This window comes from Linepithema humile, chromosome 5 (assembly GCF_040581485.1).
Source record: "Linepithema humile isolate Giens D197 chromosome 5, Lhum_UNIL_v1.0, whole genome shotgun sequence".
NCBI classification, from domain to species: domain Eukaryota; kingdom Metazoa; phylum Arthropoda; class Insecta; order Hymenoptera; family Formicidae; genus Linepithema; species Linepithema humile.
Window position 1 is genome coordinate 30287374 of NC_090132.1, and position 20870 is coordinate 30308243.

Sequence of the window (20870 nt, forward strand, 5' to 3'; positions counted from 1 at the left end):
AGAAAAGTTAAACGAGACTGCCTTCCTTATTAATTATTAATTATCTTATTCATTTATTAATGCATTTCCACATTAAGTCTTTTATCCCACAGCTACTTGCTAATAAAATAAACTTTATGATGGCGAAATATTTTATCAAAAAATTTGGTATATTAGAAAGCTAGAATATTGCATTAATTTTTTAGTTAGTTTTATTATTACAATTGTTATCTTTATTATTATCTAATTTATTATTTTAGCAACTAGAGAAAATTTTTCCAAAATTATTATTTTTGTAAGAATAATTTGGAAGCACATTTGTACTATGTGTACTGAGTAATAATTTTCGAACGCTGAAAATAAGGCAATACCATCACTACAATTTCTTTCGCCACGATATATCATCGTTTTAAAAGAAAGTAAACAACTCTGTCTCTCTCTTCTTCCCCGCTCTTCTCTCTCTCGCTCTCTATCTCATTCTCTCTCTCTTTCCGCGTGCCAAACTAATTGTTCTAGAACAATCGTTCGTTTCAATTATTGGATTTGGTAAGGCTACATTTTGATTAAGCAAGTCACGATTCGGGGATGATGAAAATTGTCCACACAATTCACTGCACTGAATCACTCTCACTGGTAAATGAAGAAAACGCAGTTCGAATTAAAATTAAATTGAATAAAAATAGGAGTAAAAATACGCAGAATAACAATCTTTTTCTTTTGATTTCTCTGTTATATGTTGATATTATGTTGTAACCCAATTCCAGACTCAAACGAAAATCAGAAAGCAAATACACAAAGCATTATATTTTTTCCCGCTTACTTGTGCTTCGTATACCTCGTGTTTCTATTGTTCCTTTATTCTGACCCCATTTCGTAAAATAAACTAAAAATCAATATGCAAGGTATGAATAGCAATAACTTTCATTTTAATCAATCTATACATTTCACGGTGCTCTTATTGTATCTTTGATCCAAATTGCAGAATTAAATAATAATTTGATGTATGAGGTATTTCTGTTTCATAATTAACTTGTATGCTTTTATTCGAATCTAATTGTTTTAACAAATAAATAAATAAAGCAATAATTTTCTTTCATGCCAATTCTATTGTAAGTCGCAGCTAATGCTATATTTATCGAACCGAATAAAGACCGAAGCGCATAATAATCTTTCTTCTTATCAACCCATCTGTTTTAATCAACTCACTGCACATCGCCGCTATTATTAATCTGATTCAACCGGAGAAACAGATAAAGATTTAAATAATTTTGTTTCTCTTACCGATATGATTGTTGCGGCACGTTGCTATTGTTATTGTTCTGATCCAACTGCATCGTCCCACTAGCGAACAACTTATAGTCGAGCATATTCTCTGATTCTGTATTCAGTGCTTCGTTCGACGTTTGCACGCAGGACTCAAACATTGATCCTTCTCGAATTACACAATGTGTGCTGCAATCGATATAACCAAAAAGTCGCTAAATATTTAATGTCAGCAACACCGATAACCGCCGCCGTTCGATGCTCATTTCGCCGGCCCGACTCGCGGAATTTGAAATTCAAATTTTATTAACAGGCGAACCTCATCGGAGATGAAGAGTGTCCTGTTTAATTAACTCGACGAACGCATGATACGATATTGACTAAGATCACGGCCCGGCACAAAGGATTGTTGCACGGACAATATCATCAAAGCAACGTGTAGCGTTAATAATATTGATGGAGCTTCGCATTTTCAAACGGCTCAAGTACACATCTATTTAAAATGTTTTCAAAGGCAATATGTTAAGTAATATTAATTAATGCAAGATAAAGCAATTGAAAGATTAACATACAATAAATATAATATATATAATTTTGAAAATATTTTAAACGATTCAGAATTCAGCAAATAATGATAAAAATCGTTTAGATGTGAATACTGTAAATGGAATGTAATTCATTTTACGAGAAAGATTATTTTCACGGGTAAATTGTACGATTACTCGATAAACCGAATGAGCTCGAATGTGGAAGTTCACGTTTTCGGCTACTTACCAAAGAGAGAGAGAGAAAGAGAGAGAGAGTCCACTATCGACACGGCTTGAATCGTCCAGCACAAACACTCGGAGTTACCCGAACTTCGAAAATGGAATTCGTGACTATCGAACGACGCTTGGGGAATAGATGAAGATGTACAAAAGGCAGACGTGACAAGGATCGAGGCACAAGTCGTTTGAAAAGTCTGCGCACCGGCCCGCAGCGCGAGTTCAACTGCGACAAGTTTGGAAACGTCCGAAGACTTAAGGTCGTAGCGCGATAATGTTATGTAGTAGCAGATAGACGTAAACATAAACGAAAATGTCCTGAATAGCGTTCTTACGCGGACTTCTGCCGCGTGAGATCGTAGCAGAAATCCATCGTCGCCGTAAACAGCTTTCTCGCGTTATATAGGAAAATATTCCAGTCTGTTTATATTTTACTAGCAGAGAGAATGTATCGCGGAAAAATTACATTACACGAAATTAATGATTCGGATTTTACAATATGTTTCTGCATTCTTTCTATATATTATCTAACCAATTATTATTATTATATTATTTTATGCTTTTTAATTATCGCAAAATTTAAAATCGGACAATAATACTTAAAATTTGCGTGTAAAGTTGAATTGCAATTGCTAAAGAATGTTATATTTTCACAATTTTCTGTTTAAAAATTGTAAGTATTCCATTCCATTACATTACGTACATATGTTAAAGTTTTTATAAACATTTCTCAATTATGAGCAAACTGGCAATTTGCTTGCGATTTATAGTGTATTATCGATAAATCAACAATTATTTACTATTATTTCTACTTCAGCAGTGATAAATATATTTTCGTTTCGATTAACAATTTTACGCAGATATAAAAAATAAACCAAAGCAGTTAAAAAAGTGATAAAACCACGATAAAATCTGTTAAATTATAATGCAGATTTGAAATAACTGTGACATTTTTTATATTTCATCGGATTAATATAAGAATAAACCTGGTGACACCCGGTTTATCAATCGATAAATTGAAATAAAAATAAGTTAAATCTTTTTTTCTGTCAAATAATGCCTGAAATACATCAATCTATGCCACATGTTGATAACCGCGAGATAGCTGTCAGATTAATGAAATAAAAATTAAACATCTGAAAGAGACAACATGTAATTCTGAAGAATTGAAAAATAATCGATATTGAAAGCGAGATACATCAATACTATAGTGTAAAATGCAAGTGTAAGCATTTCTTTTCGAGCGTAATTTTTCGATGGGCGCGCAAAAGTGGACTGAAACACTCACAGTTTTTATTGGCGGCGATATCGGATATGCCTTCGCGTCGCGCCGACATGGTGGAAGAATCTCTAAAAGATCGGCAAGAGTGGGTGGCCATGTTCCACTACAAAGGTGATAGCTGAAAGAAAAAGAAGCGTCGAGGAGGTTCCGCGCGTAAACTGATATTCCGATCGGAGCACCGAGGCGAGAAAAGCGTAGCTTAAGAGGCGCAAAAAAGACGCTTTCCACCTTCGTGGAGGAAGCAACATCTCTCGGGCTCGTTCCTCGAAAGAGATGGGAGCGAGCAAGGAGGGTTCAAGGACTGAAGAGCAAGCGGCACAACGTGGAGGATCTTATTTACCGGTGGTGGAGAGCCAGTTTTTCTACGGACACATAATCTTTCTCTCTCTCTGCTAGATTCGACACTGTCGACCGTCGCATCATATTTCATTCCGAATAACCTCGGCCTTGATGCCGTAAGCACATATTTCTCCGATACCTTATTCCGTCTGTCAAAAAGCATTTACTACAGATGCCGAACGGCATCTGTCAGTGTGATTGTCAACGAAATTACGATTTTCCATACCTCTCACATTTTGTTATTACCGTTCTCGAGCATAGCAGCGTTTTAAAAACAAAAAGAAAAAAATTTCATTATTATGAATAATTACGTATAGACTTCAAATTACGTTGGAAACAAGCACGTTTGCGTTTCACGTCCGAGAGAAGAAGCACGGAAAAATGTGAGAATTCAAATAAAGTAAAGAAGAAAGAGCGAAGGAATTTAATTCAAGAGCCATGAAAAAGGCAAAGGGCAACAATATGCTATAATCTACATAAAAGGTACATGTAAATTTTTCCGGCATATACATTACATAAGGCATGCTTTAAGAGCATATTTTTACATTATTCGATCGAGAATGAAGCTTATTTACATAGAGGACTGTTCCACAAGGAAATCTATTGAAAGATTAAATAGTATTCACACAATAAGAGTAGTCAAGATTATGTTTTAAAGATAATTATTTAAACACAATTAATATTGATACGAATCACCAAAACATGTCGATGCAATCTATCTCACATAATTTATGTCTCTTCATCTCGCAATGAGTCATTTTTACAGTTTCGATATTCGCGCACGCGAAAAGAAGAGAGCAATGAACTTGAAGGATGCGGGAATAAACTGTCAGGGTTAAAGAGCAAGGGGGCGGAAGTGGGCGATCAAAGTATGTAGTTTTTTTTTTTCTTTACTGACGCAGCTTAGCTTCTCGGGCAAACTAGGTCCCGATGTACGTAGTATGACATCCTCCTTGCATCGCTTCAGTTTTTAGGTATTATGCGGCGCACTTGACTTCTTAACTTCTTCTTCGCGGAAGTTCTTGACGATGCTCGAAAGCGGAATAAAGACAGGACGTTTTCATTACATAAAATGAGACGTCATGTCTGAAATGGATGTATACTCTCCTCAAACTCGGTTTTCTATGGAGTAAACTATGGCGCAGTTTCCTTAATTGAATTACTTATATATAAAACATATAAGACGAGACAGAAGAAATTTTTCATCATTAAGATTATACGCTTTGCATTGATTTATAAAAACTAAACAAGTAGATCAACATAAGCATTTGTAAAAGTAAAAAAAATTTTTAATTAGTCTAGCATTTTCCGCTTTTATTTAAATATTATATTAATCACGTTCAAGTATTTATTAGCGTTCGTTATATAATATTTATACTGAAAAAAATTTTGCAAAAAGTTTTCCAGAAAAACTCATTTTTTTATAATTCCATTCAGTACAGTATCATTATAAAGTAAATAATGAATTTTTTTGCACCAATATTCACTCCGGATTATATCATTTTTCACGAGCTAATATAATATTTACAAATTAATAAATAATTATACATTAATATTTATGAAATAATTAATTTAGGAATTATCAATTAATAATCAATTTTGTTATTATTAAATATTATTAATAAATAATAATAATAAATTAATAATATCCAAAGTTGCATTATATTCGATAAAAAACGACAATGCGGTATTGAAGATGACGAAATAAAAAAAAAAAAAATATAATCTTGCATTTTTGCAGATTCCGTTCTCATCGATGATGATAAAAGCAAGAAACCACAGATGAGGAGCAATTCAAAGATCAAGAAGAAAGAATGAGGTAAATGCACCGGTTGGAGAATTACGAGGACATTGCATCCAGTGAAGCGAGTTCGCTTTTTACGCGCAACTTTAGCGAGAGCCCTTCGGCCGTACAACAAGCTACGCTGGCCAAGCTAATTTAGAATTGCAGCCTTAGGTAGCAAAGACCTCTCTTCCTTCACCACCTTTTTCACTCTCGCGTTTTTTTCGCCCAGTCGACTATTTTCCTGTCCACCGTCGCGCTTGTCGCGAGCCAACTTGTTACAAAGGAAGCTGCGTCGCCAAAGGGCGAACGTAAAATTGGCTCGAGGAAAAGTTTCGCAGACGCGATATCGTTTTGCTAGAGGAGGAAAAGCGCGATCCATTAACATTGGGTTGTGCCAACTTTGTTTAGCGCTATCAGGGAATAGAATTTTCTTCTCGAATTGCAATGGAGACTATAATTCAGTGAGAAAGATAAAGAATCGTTAAACAAAATTATTATTCTAAGTGAAAAAAGAGTAATACAAAATTTTCCAACTTTATATACAACAATCTCACTTTCTCACAAGCTGCTGCAAATACGACGGAGACTGTTATATCAGTTTAATCTTTCCATGATATTTTCGTTAAATTAAATTTAAAAAATTAACTAACATTATTAAGCAATAAAAAAATAATAAAATAATAAAATGTAATTTTTGGAAATCACCAATTGTACATATAAAATTAAATTTCTTCACAAAAATAAGTCAATATCTTCAAGAATAAAACAATATAATAGTATATATAACAAGAGACGAAAAATGCGGCTTTTTAGTTTTGCCGTTTTGATTTATGTCGTGTTTCTATTTGCTATACGCCTGTGTCGAGGGAGAGACAGAGAGGGAGACAGAGAGAGAGAGAGTCATAACGAAGTTAGATAGACTGTAAATTTTCAGCAAATTCGCTGGCTAATTATTTATCGCGCTTATGCGGCAACGCGCATTCTCCTGGAATATAGAGGCACTGATTTATTGCATAATGAATGAAATCATAGAATAGTAATCATTTCGGGTGCGGCGACACGCGAACTCGGACTCGCTACACATTGGACTGCGGTGGACGGTTACATAATTACAGCGCAATTCAATTGTTGCCCTCCAGAATAATGCAGCGAAGCCTTGAGTGTCGACGTTATTCGATCCATGCGCTGTTTTAATATTTCACTAGTTCTAGGAACCATCGATGTGCTCGTTATGTGCATCATTGCAAGGAAATGTTCGCAAAACAAACGGAAAATCATGAGGACAGGTAAGCCGTGCTTTAATAAATTTTGCGAAACTATAGAACGGTAAAACGCCACGTGAGGCCACTTCAAACGCGGTGACACGCAAACTCGGGCTTATTACAGAACTGCGGTGAATTGTTGCATAATTACAACGGAGTTTGCAAATAATATAACAGGACCTCGAGCGAGGTTGCAAGGTTTCCGAATTCGATATTTTACATACGCTTGTACGTCCTGTGTTACATTAATATTTATTATTGTCATTTATATATTATTTATCATTATACGTATTTATAAAATTATAAACTTGATTTTACTGCAATTTATTTTGTGCTCGAGCACTATAATCTAAATTATTATTTTTATCGAATTTAATAAAAAAGGTTTCACAAGAACAACAGCGTGTCGCGTAAGAGATAGAGATAATTTCAGCATACAAAATGATATGCACGATGCCTAAAGTTATCATTAAGAGATAACGTACGAGCACAATACCAGGGATTAATATTTCAATACTTCTTAGAATGCGCGTGCGGTATTTCATTGTGCACGATACATGAAAGGGAATGTCGATACAACTGACGAGCACGGCATTGTAAAACTGTGTATAATGCACTTCGTAAACGCTGTAAATACGTAGCGCCGAGTGAAAGCGAGTGCGGTTGATCCGGAACGCTCCATATTTGCACGAGTGGACAGCGGGATGCGCGCGGATATTTCGTATGAACATGGAAAAAGGACCTGATATGCATTGAGCAAATGCGTTCGATTAATTACAATGTGGACGTTTTCGAGTCGTAAAGCAAATAGATCCGTCCCTGGCGGCATTCGGCCCTGCTGAGCACCGGCAAAGCCCTGTACATGTAAAGCCGGCGAACAATGAATAATATTGCGCCTGTTTGCATTTCATCGCGCTCGCACACATTACTAACGCCCGTCTGAACCGGTCCGGTCTTTTCGATAGGATGGCTCGGCCCGGGGGGAGGTGGTGGTGTGAAATTGCGGGGGTTGGACGGACCGCGCCGGGCACTCAAGTAATAACGAAATTGACGCAGGAAACGCGAACGTGGACTCGGACGCGCGCGCTTATGTAAATGCAAGTGATATGTAGCGGTCGGTGTAGACCAATTAATTTGTTCGGTGCATAAACGCACAGCGTGCGCGAGACTGCTCTTCTCGGCGATGATGATCGATCGATTTGCGTACGTTACTCACGAACGATCGGTTACGACGTAAACGCGGAGACAGTGTGATACTAGAGCGACACAGAAATTCTTGATTCGCCAATAAAATTAGATATTTAAGCTGCTTCAACGAACGCGGAAATTAATTCTGAAGCAAAAATATAGTTGAACGCTAGCACACACATTTGTACCTTTTTAATTTATATAATATTGATATATTTATCATATAATATATTTATCACACAAATTTGCGAATTCTAGTAAAAAAAATTTCCAACGTGTAAAATTCAACGAAGATTGTAATAAAAAAAATTACAATTAAAATTTTATTTGAAGCGCATTTTATATTTTATTTCTCTGGTCAGTAAACGTTTCATTTTATATCACTAATCGTGAGTATCAATAGCGCGCAAGTGTACCAAAATATTTTTGCATCTTGTTGCGCTTGCAATTAGGCACGATCGGGTCATTACGCCGCGGCTCCGCGGGTATCACGCGCGGCCATTTAATCACGCGTCGTTTCGTGCATTAAGTAAATCCGATTACCGGACAATGCCGCACAAATTCGATTCCACTGCTGCCACAACGTAGGAAAATTAATGTACGCCACCCGCCGCCCATCTACCTGCCAGCAGGTCATCGGCACGACGGCTTCGACGTGACGAAGGAAACTGCTGGCGCAGAGGTCGGGGATTTTCTTTCGTTTTTCCTCCTCGCCAAGTAGGTCTTGCCTACCGTCTCTTTCTCTTTACCGTCAACGCGGCCACTGTCTTTCTCACTTCGTTGGCGAGCAATTCGTGCTCTCGCTACTGCAAAAAAGAGAAGACTGCGTGGAAAAGAGGGGGAAGCAGAGGACGGTGGGTGCCCCCTTATTTGCAGGAGCTTAACGATAGATCCGTTTCGCGAACGGAGCAAAAGGTAATTTACATTCAATTCAGGAAATCCCAGATGTCTATTGGCTAAAGGACCGGCCCGGAGAAGAATACCCGACTACCTACATCGGATATCCGGTATCTGCATAATTCTGCTTCCGTTCTTTCTATTCCTCTCCGTCCGGACGCTACCACCACCAGCACCACCGTCAACCTCCTATTCTTGCCCGTCTCTTCGCTCTTCATTGAATTCGATCGAACGCTTCGGGCTGTCTGCAGTCTCTTTCAGCTACCTTGGTGCATTTTTTCGGTATCGGATCTTATCGGCCGGAGAATCGCCCGTATTCGGATCGTAACCATAAACTCCCGATTACTGGATGCAAAGTATCGATCGCGCAGGTCCGAAATACACGCAATTAAAGTTTCAGTCCCTCCCTCCATCTTAATTTACCTTCAGACAGCTGGAAATTGGGCCACTCTTTCGGCCGAGACCGAAAAGTACCGGGAAGGGAATGTCCCCCCACGACACTTCTCTATTCAAATGTTTTCGCTTACTCGCCACTCCTTTCTTCAAGTGAGACCCTCGCCCCATTGCCTCGCTCTTTCTCCTGCTGTGTTTCTTTCTTGGCACCAACCTCTTTTTCTCCGTCTCTTAAGAGATTTTATCCGTCGAGATGCAGAAATTTCCTGCCCAGTGGAGACGTTTAACCTGAAGACGACCACTGTGCCGCCGAAGCCCGCAATAGTATTGATTGGTTTTGCAAAATATTGCGGTATCTCGTTTCATTTTCCGCAGCAGGAATATTGAACTTTGCATATTTTATAATTCTGATGCAATTCTTCTAACTATTTTTATTATTCATAAAAAATAATGTAAAATATCTTTCAATTTTACAGAATCTTCTGATGTGTTAATAACGGCAGCATTTTGCTTCCCGATCGTATTTAATAAAAAGAAAAAAAAGATAATATCCGAAGAACACATTTTTATCAATCCATGCTGATTCGAAAACAACTGAAATATTACAGTCAACTAAACAAAGTATCGGATAATTATAAAATAGTCGAAGTTATGAATTTCTTGCTACAAAATGATAAATTGTTTTTCAATACCAAATACCTCATCCGTTATCTTTCCGTGCTTGCATCATGCAAATTACGTGATGGATCGAAAAAACTCATGAATAACGAAGTGAGTGTAAGATTTGTTTTTTTTTTTTTACGACGGCTGCACATTTTGCAGTCATCGCAACTTGTTTCGCACGTAATAAGCCGAACGAGATAAATCACGTAATTTATTCGTAGAGTAAAGTCATACTTATTTGTGCGGATAAGTCTTAATGGTTGCGACATAAATCTTACGTCATAATTAGTAGGGTGGAACGAAAATGGCTTCTGGGCCACAAGAACTTTCAAATTTATGTCCTCTTATAGAAGATCCCGGAGTTAAATTACATCCGTGTATCTTATTATAGAGGGTGAAAACGATGTGCGTTGCAAGCCGAAAACTTGTACAGACGTCGAAATAGTTTGTCTCGCGGGACACACAATGGCGGAGGCGCACGGTTTTTCAAGCACTCGCCGAAGAAGAATCACTGCGGAAAAGTCGAGAAAACTTTATGATTTGAAAAAAAAATGAAACTAAAAAAAAGATAGAACAGAGATAAATCGGTCGGTCGAGGAGATGAGAGGATCGCGCGTTCTCCTTCTCCCGTTCCTTCCGGTTGCGTCTCTTTCTCTTGTTCCTTCCTCTTTTTTTTCGAGGACAAAAGCACCGCGCGGCACATTCTAATTAGAGGGGCTCCTATTATGCCGCTGAAGACAGATAATGGAACCTACAGTGTAAAACTCCTGCGTACGATCCCTCTTCCCCCGCGGCGTAAATCGCGGTCTCTGCCACTCTCGCCTCGCCCCTTCTTGCGCCGGTCGTGCGACCCACTTTCTTAATTGTTCCTCTATTAAAATACACTCTAATTAATATCCATTATACTTGATATATATATTACTCTGCTAGTAGCGCCAACGGAGAGCGGTTTTGTATCCCGAATATTTGAGGAAACCGTGTCTCGAGAAAATGCGAACTATTTCATAATGAAAGAAAAGACGTCTTGAGGCGGAACGTCGAGAGAAATGGCTTTAGCCAATTGACGTTTATTCCTTTGAGCCGATTAATGCGCGCGAAAGAAAAGGAATTTATAGAAATTAGACAAAGATGGTAATCAACGATTGCAACTACAATTAGCTGCTGTAATTAGTGTTCCTGTAGAAATTACAAATAGTATTATCATTATGCTTCAATTAACATTTCGTAGTGATTATGAGTGACAATCTCGAGGAGGAGTTAAATGAGCATTATCTATTCATATTAAAGGATACAATAGTTCAGTCGGCTTGAGGATATTCGTACCGATTCTGAGCGTAATCCTTTCTGCGGTACGTATGTCATATTGCGAGATTGTAAGATTTTTCTGCAACTGTCACATCAGCGACAAAATGAATCATCGTTACATTTACGCGAAGGAGACAAATTGTGCCATGGTTGCTGCACTTCAACATGAAATACTCTGAACACAGCAATGCCTTTCGTGCAGAGAAAGAATCGTCGCGAGTTATATGCGAGCCCTTTATTTAAAAAATGCCGTAAATCAGATTTCAACATTTTATTGTATATCAGATATCAACAATGATAATAGTAATGTTATCTTTCAAAAAATATTGTATACATTTTTATTCGTCTATGCAAAATGGTATAATTATATCAATTTGTTTAAACTCTTTACAACTTATTTTAATATTTCATATTTCTATTTTGCTTGCCAAGAAACTATTATGCGTGGTATGACACTTGGAAAAATTAAATTTCTATCAAAATTATATTTATGTAATGTTTAATATCTATCTAAAGTTTGAAGGAAAAATACGGAACGTTAAGTATGACCAAGTTTAGTAAAGTATCGCAAGCGTTCGCAAAACAAAAACAGTAGTCTTCAAAAATTAATTTAAAAAATATTAGAAACTGGCGTTTCAATTCTTAAACATTGTTTTATCTGGAAGTTTTAAAATAATACGCTTTAGACTTAACAGTGTACTTGTATATGCCAGATGAGGATTATATTTTTGAATGCGCATGGTGCTCGGCAGTCATTAATGCACACCCAAAGCACGACCACGACATCCATAGGATAAACAGCTCATATCGTCTTTTACTCGTCGATGTACTTTCGCGTTATCCTTTCTCCCGACCTGTCGTTGCGAGATTACAAGCCCCGGCAGGAAATCGGTTTGTGGGTTCGTCGGGTCGTAGTACAGCTCTTCCTCGTCCCCCCCCCCCCCCCCCGCAGCCTGAGCAAACCCGTTCGAGACTATGTAAAGCAATGCTAATCCGCCGATAAAACCCCTCACCGACGAGCGCACCCCGCGCGCGGCGCGTTTTCGACGACGACGCCACGTCGTTTCCCATTCGCCCACGTGTGTGCGTCAAAGCGCACCGCAATGCAGCGCGCCTATCTGTAGTCACTGCTGATGTATTTTCGCATAATCCACGGACGCGCGCGCTAAGGTAACTGTATTAGACTCCTGCAAAAGGTTTATCCTCAGCTCCCCTGTCACCCCCCCCCCTTTCCCCCCTTTTGCTTCACATCACCGCCGCAGATATGGTAGCAGCTCGTAAACCGACTAATCACGATTCAGACGCTTCTGATAAGCTCTAGTTTCGTATCAAACGCATCTACGAACGCTTGAATACGCTCACAAGGTGGTTAGACTAGGGTTTCGATAGTGGTTCTATCGGTGCGCCGAGGTTACCCAAACGGCATGAATGATAAATCGTTCGCGTGCACTTAGTGGATTAGAGCAGAAAGGCGTCTATTTCGTGTGTTCTAAGTACTCTAAGATTTCTAGTAGGATGGAAAAGTAAGTACGGAGAGATGGATACGGATTAAATTGCACCAATAAAGATAATCTCTCATGGTGATAAATGTAGATTGCAGAATTATTTAGTATTAAAGGCAACTACAAGTAGATAAAGGCTGCGCGGGTCAGACGTATAATCCATTTCGTTTTAATGTTTCGACATAATATGCGCATGCGAAATAACAAAATATGCACGGACAAAGTTAATATATCTTTTCGATTTTTGTGTTTCACTAAAACACAAGAGTGTAAGAGATAGAAAAAAATAATTTTTTTAATGTTTTGAAATATTATCGGTTTTGAATAGCTATCCACTGCCTCCTCCCTCGCTTTATTGACGGATAATATATATATATATATATATTTTTCTCATTTCCTGCTCGCAAATCGTACCCGACGAAAAAACCGGAAATAACACGACGTTTCAAAACTTTTCTCAAGAGTTTCTCTTTGCGACACGTCGTAATCAGAATTTAAGGTACGTTCAGGATAGACGAATATTTTCAGCGGATCGTGAAAGAAAAACGGTCTGCGATTCGGTATGCGGTGCGACGAGGAGAACGTTTTAGCATTAACGAAGCCGGCGTTTAAAAGTTGGGACCCACCCGAAGTTCCGACGCGTAAACATTAAAGCCAGCCGGTTAAGTGGCACCGTTACTTCTTCGCCAAGGAAATAGCTGCGCTCAGCCCGAGATCGAGTTCGTTCTTGATTACGATATTTCTAGCCCACGCTTCCGACAGAGCTTTCCCACTCAAAAGCTTGGATACGCTCTGAGAAAAGTGTTAGTACTACCGGACGGTCGTTTCCTTCATCGAGTGACTTAGCGCTTATTTCCGCGAAACGGAAAAAGATCGCATCAGCTTTATTCTGTTCCGAATACTTACAGCTGACAAAGAAAAAAGTTTCAGTATGAAAAAAAAAAAAATAAATTGCCTTTGCACTGTGGAAAAAGCGCTTCTTTGTGTCAATTTGCTCTTCTAATCGTGCTATTTCGAGTAAGTGCTGCTCGAATATTTCGTAAATAATTAATTCTATATACTTACAACTATTTAATTTAATTTTTCGAACTTAGCACTTTTAATTTGATTTTTCATAATAACTTACACGCCAAGAATGTCATAAACTTTGTATAAGTCTCTCTCCTTCCAGTTTGTTTTTAGCTTGTTTTTTTTTATCATGGCATATAGAATTTTTGTTAACGGACGATTTTCATTCAAGACAGATATCGATTCTTTTGTACAATACTTTCAAAGACATTTACGCAGCACTTTTTATTTTATGACATCCGCGCGGAACAGACATCGGGCCGCGGCTGGTACAAAGCATTTTCTCTCATTCCACGGTGCGCCATCGGAATTTAATAAAACTCTCGCTTGGCATACGTACGCGTCCGAGAGACAGAAATGTAGAGGCCTAAACGTATTCGAATGAGCATACAAACCAACAGCGGACGTTCTTTGAAATTGAAAATTTTATTGGAATTTAATCGATCAGTCAATCAATCAGTTGTTTTTCCAAAGGCGTGATGATTTTTCAAATCCTTTTATCTTACAGATAAAATTTCAAAGTAAGTTTCTAGAATCAACTCTATATATTATATACTCTGTATATATGTGTATATATATATATATATAAATCAAGGAGAGAGATCTGTATCATTGATGAAAAATGAAGAATCCGAACACATATAACATCGATCATTTAAGAAGTTATAGACGCGACGGTTTAATGGATAGTTAAAGCGCGGTTCGGTTCATATTAGTTAGGATACTGTAATGCTGTTATGGTCACCGTTAACCTTCCGCAGATTATAAGCGCGAGATTAGAACTGGTGCAGTCGTAACGCGCCGCAAAGTCGGTCGTGTATAAACACAGCGACGACCAATGATGAAATTCGTTTTTCAACACTGGTGCAAGTAAAGCAGTGCAAAGTAAAGCTCGTAAAATAACCCCGTCGCAAGAAAAGTGCGTTATCGAGCAGACAACGCGTATTTAGTAAAACTTCGTTATTCTACATGCCAAATTCACAACTGAAAGCTTATTTCAGATGATGCATTTGGTCGCCAAATATTTCACAAAATAAAGATAAAAAAATTTCGCAAAAATAGTCGCGAGTAAAAATTTATCAGATATAATGTTCCAATAAAAAACGAAAAATGTAAAAATAAATTTATAACTTATATTTAAATACAAAGGCAGATGAAATAACGTGTATAAAAATATTACCTAATGTAGAATCAATTTAAAAATATTCTGCAAAAAAATTTAATTAATTTCTGTAAATATGGTAAAAGCTTTTGGTACACCAAAGTTTTTCAATAAATTTAACAAAAATTATGTACTAATATATAAGTATATACACCCAATAAAACCGCTCAAAAAAAAATTAAATTTTTACACAGATACAGTACTATTTCTGGCAACCAGAAAAGTTTGTATAAAAAATTGTTCCCATTTTATAAAAAGCGTTTGTCATTCTCCATAATGTATAATTTGGACAATAACACGATCGAGTTTACCCTTTGCTATTGTATGCTAAACTTAAATGTAACAAGAACAAATTCTGGCACTTACATATACATTGTCTCCATAGATGATAGTTTTCAGAGATGATGAAAGTAACTTACCTAAAACAAAAAAACAATGTCTTATTAAAAGTGTATTTACTTCTTATTTTCTAATATTCTACAAATTCAGATAATTGCCTCATCAATAAAAAAAAATTTTAGTAATATTCTTCAAATTATTATCTATTCTTATAGATTCTTTACTAAACATTTAATCAATATTGTATACATAAGAGCATTATTTTTCAAGCTCTTTCAATATATTGACCTTCGGATTGCTTGATTGCTAACCGTTCAACAGATACCGCGAGCTAGTTCAGATTCCCGGTAAAAATTCCGTTTTTGCGCTCTAAAAACAGGCAGTGAGAATAAGCGAAAAAGTAGAATGATTTTTTTGTCGCGAACGATGTAAACGAACTGCGACTGTGACATAACAGTTCGCGGGAATTTGTCCGAACGGATTCGGTATGGACCGCGTACGGATTAATTAAATTATTTAGCAATTGTGTCAGTATGTGTGGTAATAATTCCAGTCATTTTATAAAATAACAAATTTCTAAAATGTCTATAAAATTAAATTATATCTGCAAATTACATTTCTTTTACACACTATACTAGGTTCGCTCGTTTTTATTTGCATTATAATACACACGGATGTATTCTTCAATGTTCAATAATTTTTGTTCATAATAGAACAATGATTAAAATAATCTGTTGGTGTGTTCGATCGATCGCCGATGATGTGGAGCTGTTTGGAGTATAATGAAGAGTAAGAACTTTATTTTAACATAAAAGCAATGACGTGGTCATGACGTGGCTTTGTTCGCGCGAGACCAAGTTTCCTCCGTAATCCTGCAACGGGAGAGTGAGAAGGATCTACAGCAACAACAACGCGAATCCTCGTTAGTTAGTGTGGGGTAATGGTGGAGATGAGTTCGAGTTGCGCCGAGAAACTAAACCGATATATCTGGTGTCTGCGTAGTTTGCAGGGGCGAGCCCGCGCTCTATCTGATAACTGCGTACGAAATTAATTAATTAATTAGTTAATTAAGATTCGCCGGCTGCGACGACGCGGACTCGCCCGCCTAGATGCGGCGTCTTACTTTCAAACTCTATCCGAGGGATGGGAGATAAAGCCGTATCTCTGAAGGACCCGCGCGACTTTCTACTTTCTCGACGTAATGCACGATAGAGATACAACGGCAGATTGTCTCCGAAGTTCGTCGGCGGAAAAACCACATGCACTCAGGAATGTTCGCCGTTCGGGCGCGGCGGAGTCGCGGGAGGGCTGGTAGACAAGCTGTAAGAAGTTTTTACCACGGAATTATGGTGGTGGACCAGGTGTAACGGTGGAAAGTATGGCAGATGGCGATGGGCGCTTTCTTGTTTCGAAAAGATCTGATGCATTATAGATGAGCACGATGTGTATCTCGTAATATCGATCGGATGCATATTTTTCCCGCGCGAATACAGTGACGACGATGTCGCGTGGATCGAGAGCCGATTAAATCAAACGATTGGTTAACGTCAACTTAATTTTATTAAATTTTCCTATCTTATGTTAGTCACAAAAAATAAACTCTAAGTCGATAAATTAATGTTACATATGCTCCAACATCGTATTATTGCAGATTAAATGTTGAAAATGATAAAAAAAGAGCTTGTTGTACAGAAAATATAATTTAGTTCGATTTTTCATACATATAATGCAATCTCAAACAACTACATCTTCTAAACTTTAAAATAAGCGCAACTGAAGTCTAATATAATTTTTGTTTCCTTCTTTAGGATTTTTTTAGAAATACGTTTCATGTCATACAACCCATTAACATTTCAAACATAAAGCATTTTCAAAAACGCTATTTCTGTCCATTTATAATTAGCATAAAAGCATTTAATTTGCTAAGATTAATTTTTAATCCAATGAATATTTGCACGCGGAGTTATAAAGTAAACAAATGTTTTGGGAATAAAGAAGCGAATGGCTAAACCGCAAGCACCGCACATATCCGTTGAAATGCCAAAGCATTTCTCTTTTTTACAGATTAAATTACTCTCGTGGGAAGCAATATCAAAATAAAATGTTACATATAACGCGAAGCATTTAAAAAAATTTCTAAAGTGCATACAATCACACAATTTTAAATTGTTACGTGCATTACTGCAAATTAGTATTCCATGCGATGAAAATTATTACAGAAACATGGACTTGTAATTACTGTTCATATTGACATCGTCATTGCGTTATTCCTCAAACATTTAACAGAAATAAATACGCTTATTAATCCATAATTTAATAAATAAATTTGTTAACTATTTATTGACATAAAAATTAACGATACGCGCGCCAATTGATTTTACTAGCGTTAGCTATCCGTTCCGTTCCAATATTTCGATACAAATATCTTAGCTGAGAAAAGTTGCAAAAATACAGTGTACCATCGTCTCTTTACCTCTCGCTCTTAAAAAATTAGAGAACATTATCTCGCTGATAGAGGCAGCGCGAGCTTAATCGACGTCGATTCACGCGTTTCCGGGCTATGAACGGCGATTATCGGCGCCAGACGCGTAAGTGTTCACCAGCCAAATCTTAATTTACCTGTCCGTTCTGATTTCAATCGATTCGACAAGCCGGACGTTCACGCATCGAAAACCCTCGCACGCGCTTGTATCGCATGCCCATACAAAAGGGCGCTTGTCTGCGTGACGCTAACCGGCACACACGCTAACATCGCTCAAGAACTCTTTTGTGACAGCTCGTTAATTTTCAAGCTACGATCGTATTTGGCAGCGAGTGAGAGTAGAAGGGGGGGGGGAGGGAGGGAGAGGTGTAAAGGGTGATAATTGAAAACGTCAAAATCATCGAAGGCTGTGCGTTTAACGAGCAGCTTGAATGGAACGCGTTCGATAAAATTTGGGACGTTTTAAAAATCGGTTGCGCAACTCGGTGTGATAGTGTTTGGAGAATCTTCGATACGTTACACTCCTTTTCCACTTCTGCACTTTTTTTCTATTCCCATAAACCGTTATATTTTTCCAACCGTATCCTCGATCAAATGCAGATCAACTACATCGGGTTATTGATTATGCGATGCTCATTATTTCAATCTCGATGCATTTCTTTCCAGTCTATATCAGTGTTGATGTAAACCAATTTAATGATTTTAAAGAAAATAAAAATATATTGAACATATTTATGCTTCTTCACTGCAATAAAAAAATTCCTATTTCGAAATTTGCAATATTTCCGTTTATAAGATAAAAATAAAGAGACTTTTCTTATAAAAATGAGAGTTTGTTATTATTTATCGCAATCTAAGTATTTGATTGATCAACTAGTTATTGAATTACGATTATCGTGTCTGCTGAACTGGTCGCATAAATATACATGGCCAAAGTTTTGCCGTTCATGCATCGCTTACATATTTATTTGACCGAGATACAAGCGTGTACCTTGATTATATTCAGCAGGAAGAGTATAATGTTACCGACAACATGCAAATGTTCTTTAGATTCGACCAGCGCAAATGCATTGGTGGAGATTTCTCATCTTTTGCAAAATAAACAATGGGCATTGATAAAGTTAAGCAAAACAACAGACTCGTTGGTAGAGTATCGAGCGTATAAATATGCCGCGGCGTGATCGCCGCTCAATTTCGCGGCCGCTTATTCATCGACAAAATTCGATTGGCTGCATTCACGTGTACGAAATTTTAATTAACGAACCTCCGACTCCCGCGCGCGCGTTGCAAAAACGCCCGAATAAAGTTACGGTCGGTGAAAGGCCATTAAGCACGCAAAATGCCCGACGCGCAACGCTCTGCAAAAAGCCACGCGCCTGTTGGCATATCTTTCTTCCCTCTCACCGCCCAGTCGAATCCATGGAGAAATTAACATAGAGTAATTATCGACTCGGGAAATACCCTATCAGATGATAAAGAGAAATTTACTAATACTATGTATAATAGTAAAAAGTAATTTATGTGATAGAAATGAAGAATTTTATCGCAATAAACATATCAGTTATATCGAACATTGAAATATCGACAAAGAGTAGTTTAAATTAACATTTAGAGCAGTTAAATTAACATTTTAGAATCACAAGAATCATTCTATTTTGTTCGAAACATGTGCGTATATAGAGATTTAGTGTTACTGTCTTAGAATTAGATGTATAATAAATATAATTTTATCTCACAAAAAAATAGACGTTACCAAAAAATTGTGTAATTCTTTTATTCTGTAGTTTTCCTATAAGAAATATGCGAATATAAATCTGAAAATAAGAAGTCATTTTATATGCGAGATAATACGGACTATCGAATATATTTCCCTTTATCAGAATTTACCACACAACTTAGCGAGCCCTCCAACGTGGCTCTCATAATGCTCTCCTCAAGTCGGCCATAATATATCCACGGTCGATGAAAGAATAAGCCGTTAAAACGGACAATGGATCCTTCGTCCGGAACTCGATGTACGAGATCGTCGGGAATCAGGGCAAAGATGAGCGTCAGTGGGCGGAAAAGTTCGATCGCCGCCGCTTGAAGTCTCGAATAAACCAGCGATTCGAATAAATCGCTTGCACCGCAATTCTCTCGTTCTCCTCTTCGCCCCTTTTCCTCCGGTCACTATGAAATTTCAGGATCGGGACTCTTCCGGCAGACGCGCTCATACACCGAGGAATCTGATATAGGGTGCGGGGGAGGTAACTCGGACAATGGCCAGGTTTGTTGGGCTGGTAGCTTTGGCTGGCCGCCAAGTACATTGTCCGCGGATGGTACGCTTGGTACAATCGAACTTCTCCCTCGTGTGCGCATGTACACCACACGCGTGCATATATTATATGCGAGGGCAATGATAGAGAGACCACTTGGCAAGCGCTCCCGGCAACCCCCTTCGTAATAGAGAGGCGAAATTGTTTTCGCGGCTTCTACACGACTACATTTTCTCAGTGCGAGTCTTCGACTCGAATCAGTGTTCCTGATCGGCGCGACGGTCGCAGTGAAAAGCCACATCCGTGTGAAACGCACGATAAAGTCGGGTAATCTTTTCGAACTCTTCGTTATATGGTAAAAGCGAATTTCATTCTGTTACGGAAAGAATGCGCGAATTAATTTCTTTTCTTTCCATTGATTTATATACTCTTGTATAAATAGATATTTTATGTTAAAAGAAACTTATTAATAATATCCAGTATAAATGATAATTGTTAATAACAATTAAATTGGTTTTCAAATTTATAAATCTGAAATATAATATAATTTATCAGGAAGACACACCGTGTTTGATAAAAAATATCAGTTGTAATAATTACATCTTCAATACCACAACGACAATCGTTTACAGAATGCGCGATAACATAGAGAGAAAGAGAGAGAGAGAGAGAGAGAGAGAGAGATATTAACAGTTATCCTAATTATCTTTAAGATTCATTATCCAACTGGTACACGATAGTATAATTCGTGTAATTCGTATCCCATCGTGACGGTTCAGAGAGCTTCTCGCTCGCCCGCTCACGCTCTTAACAAACGATGGCGACGGTCCGTTTGCAACTAAACAGAGGCTAATTTATGCGGTAATCAAGGGCCGCTTCGTCGACCCTCGTTTTCGTCCTTTGTATGTATATGCCGCGCACAGCAGCCTGTATTTCTCGGG

General features: G+C 37.7%; 1 protein-coding gene across 24 annotated transcripts in view; it reads right to left on the reverse strand.

Moving 5' to 3' along the window:
• LOC105676039 (CUGBP Elav-like family member 2) overlaps nucleotides 1-20870 on the reverse strand; it is a 339661-nt gene that overhangs the window by 188860 nt on the left and 129931 nt on the right. Inside the window, exons 1-2 of one of the 24 annotated variants that reach the window (XM_067355670.1) lie at nucleotides 2017-2244; nucleotides 1261-1431 (exon numbers count right to left, since the gene is read on the reverse strand). The exons of the other annotated variants lie outside the window; for them this stretch is intronic. Coding sequence (XP_067211771.1) covers nucleotides 1261-1403 — 143 coding nt within the window. The 5' untranslated portion in view covers nucleotides 1404-1431; nucleotides 2017-2244. Of the gene's footprint in view, nucleotides 1-1260; nucleotides 1432-2016; nucleotides 2245-20870 lie in introns of those variants that run through there. 24 annotated transcript variants of the gene reach the window in all.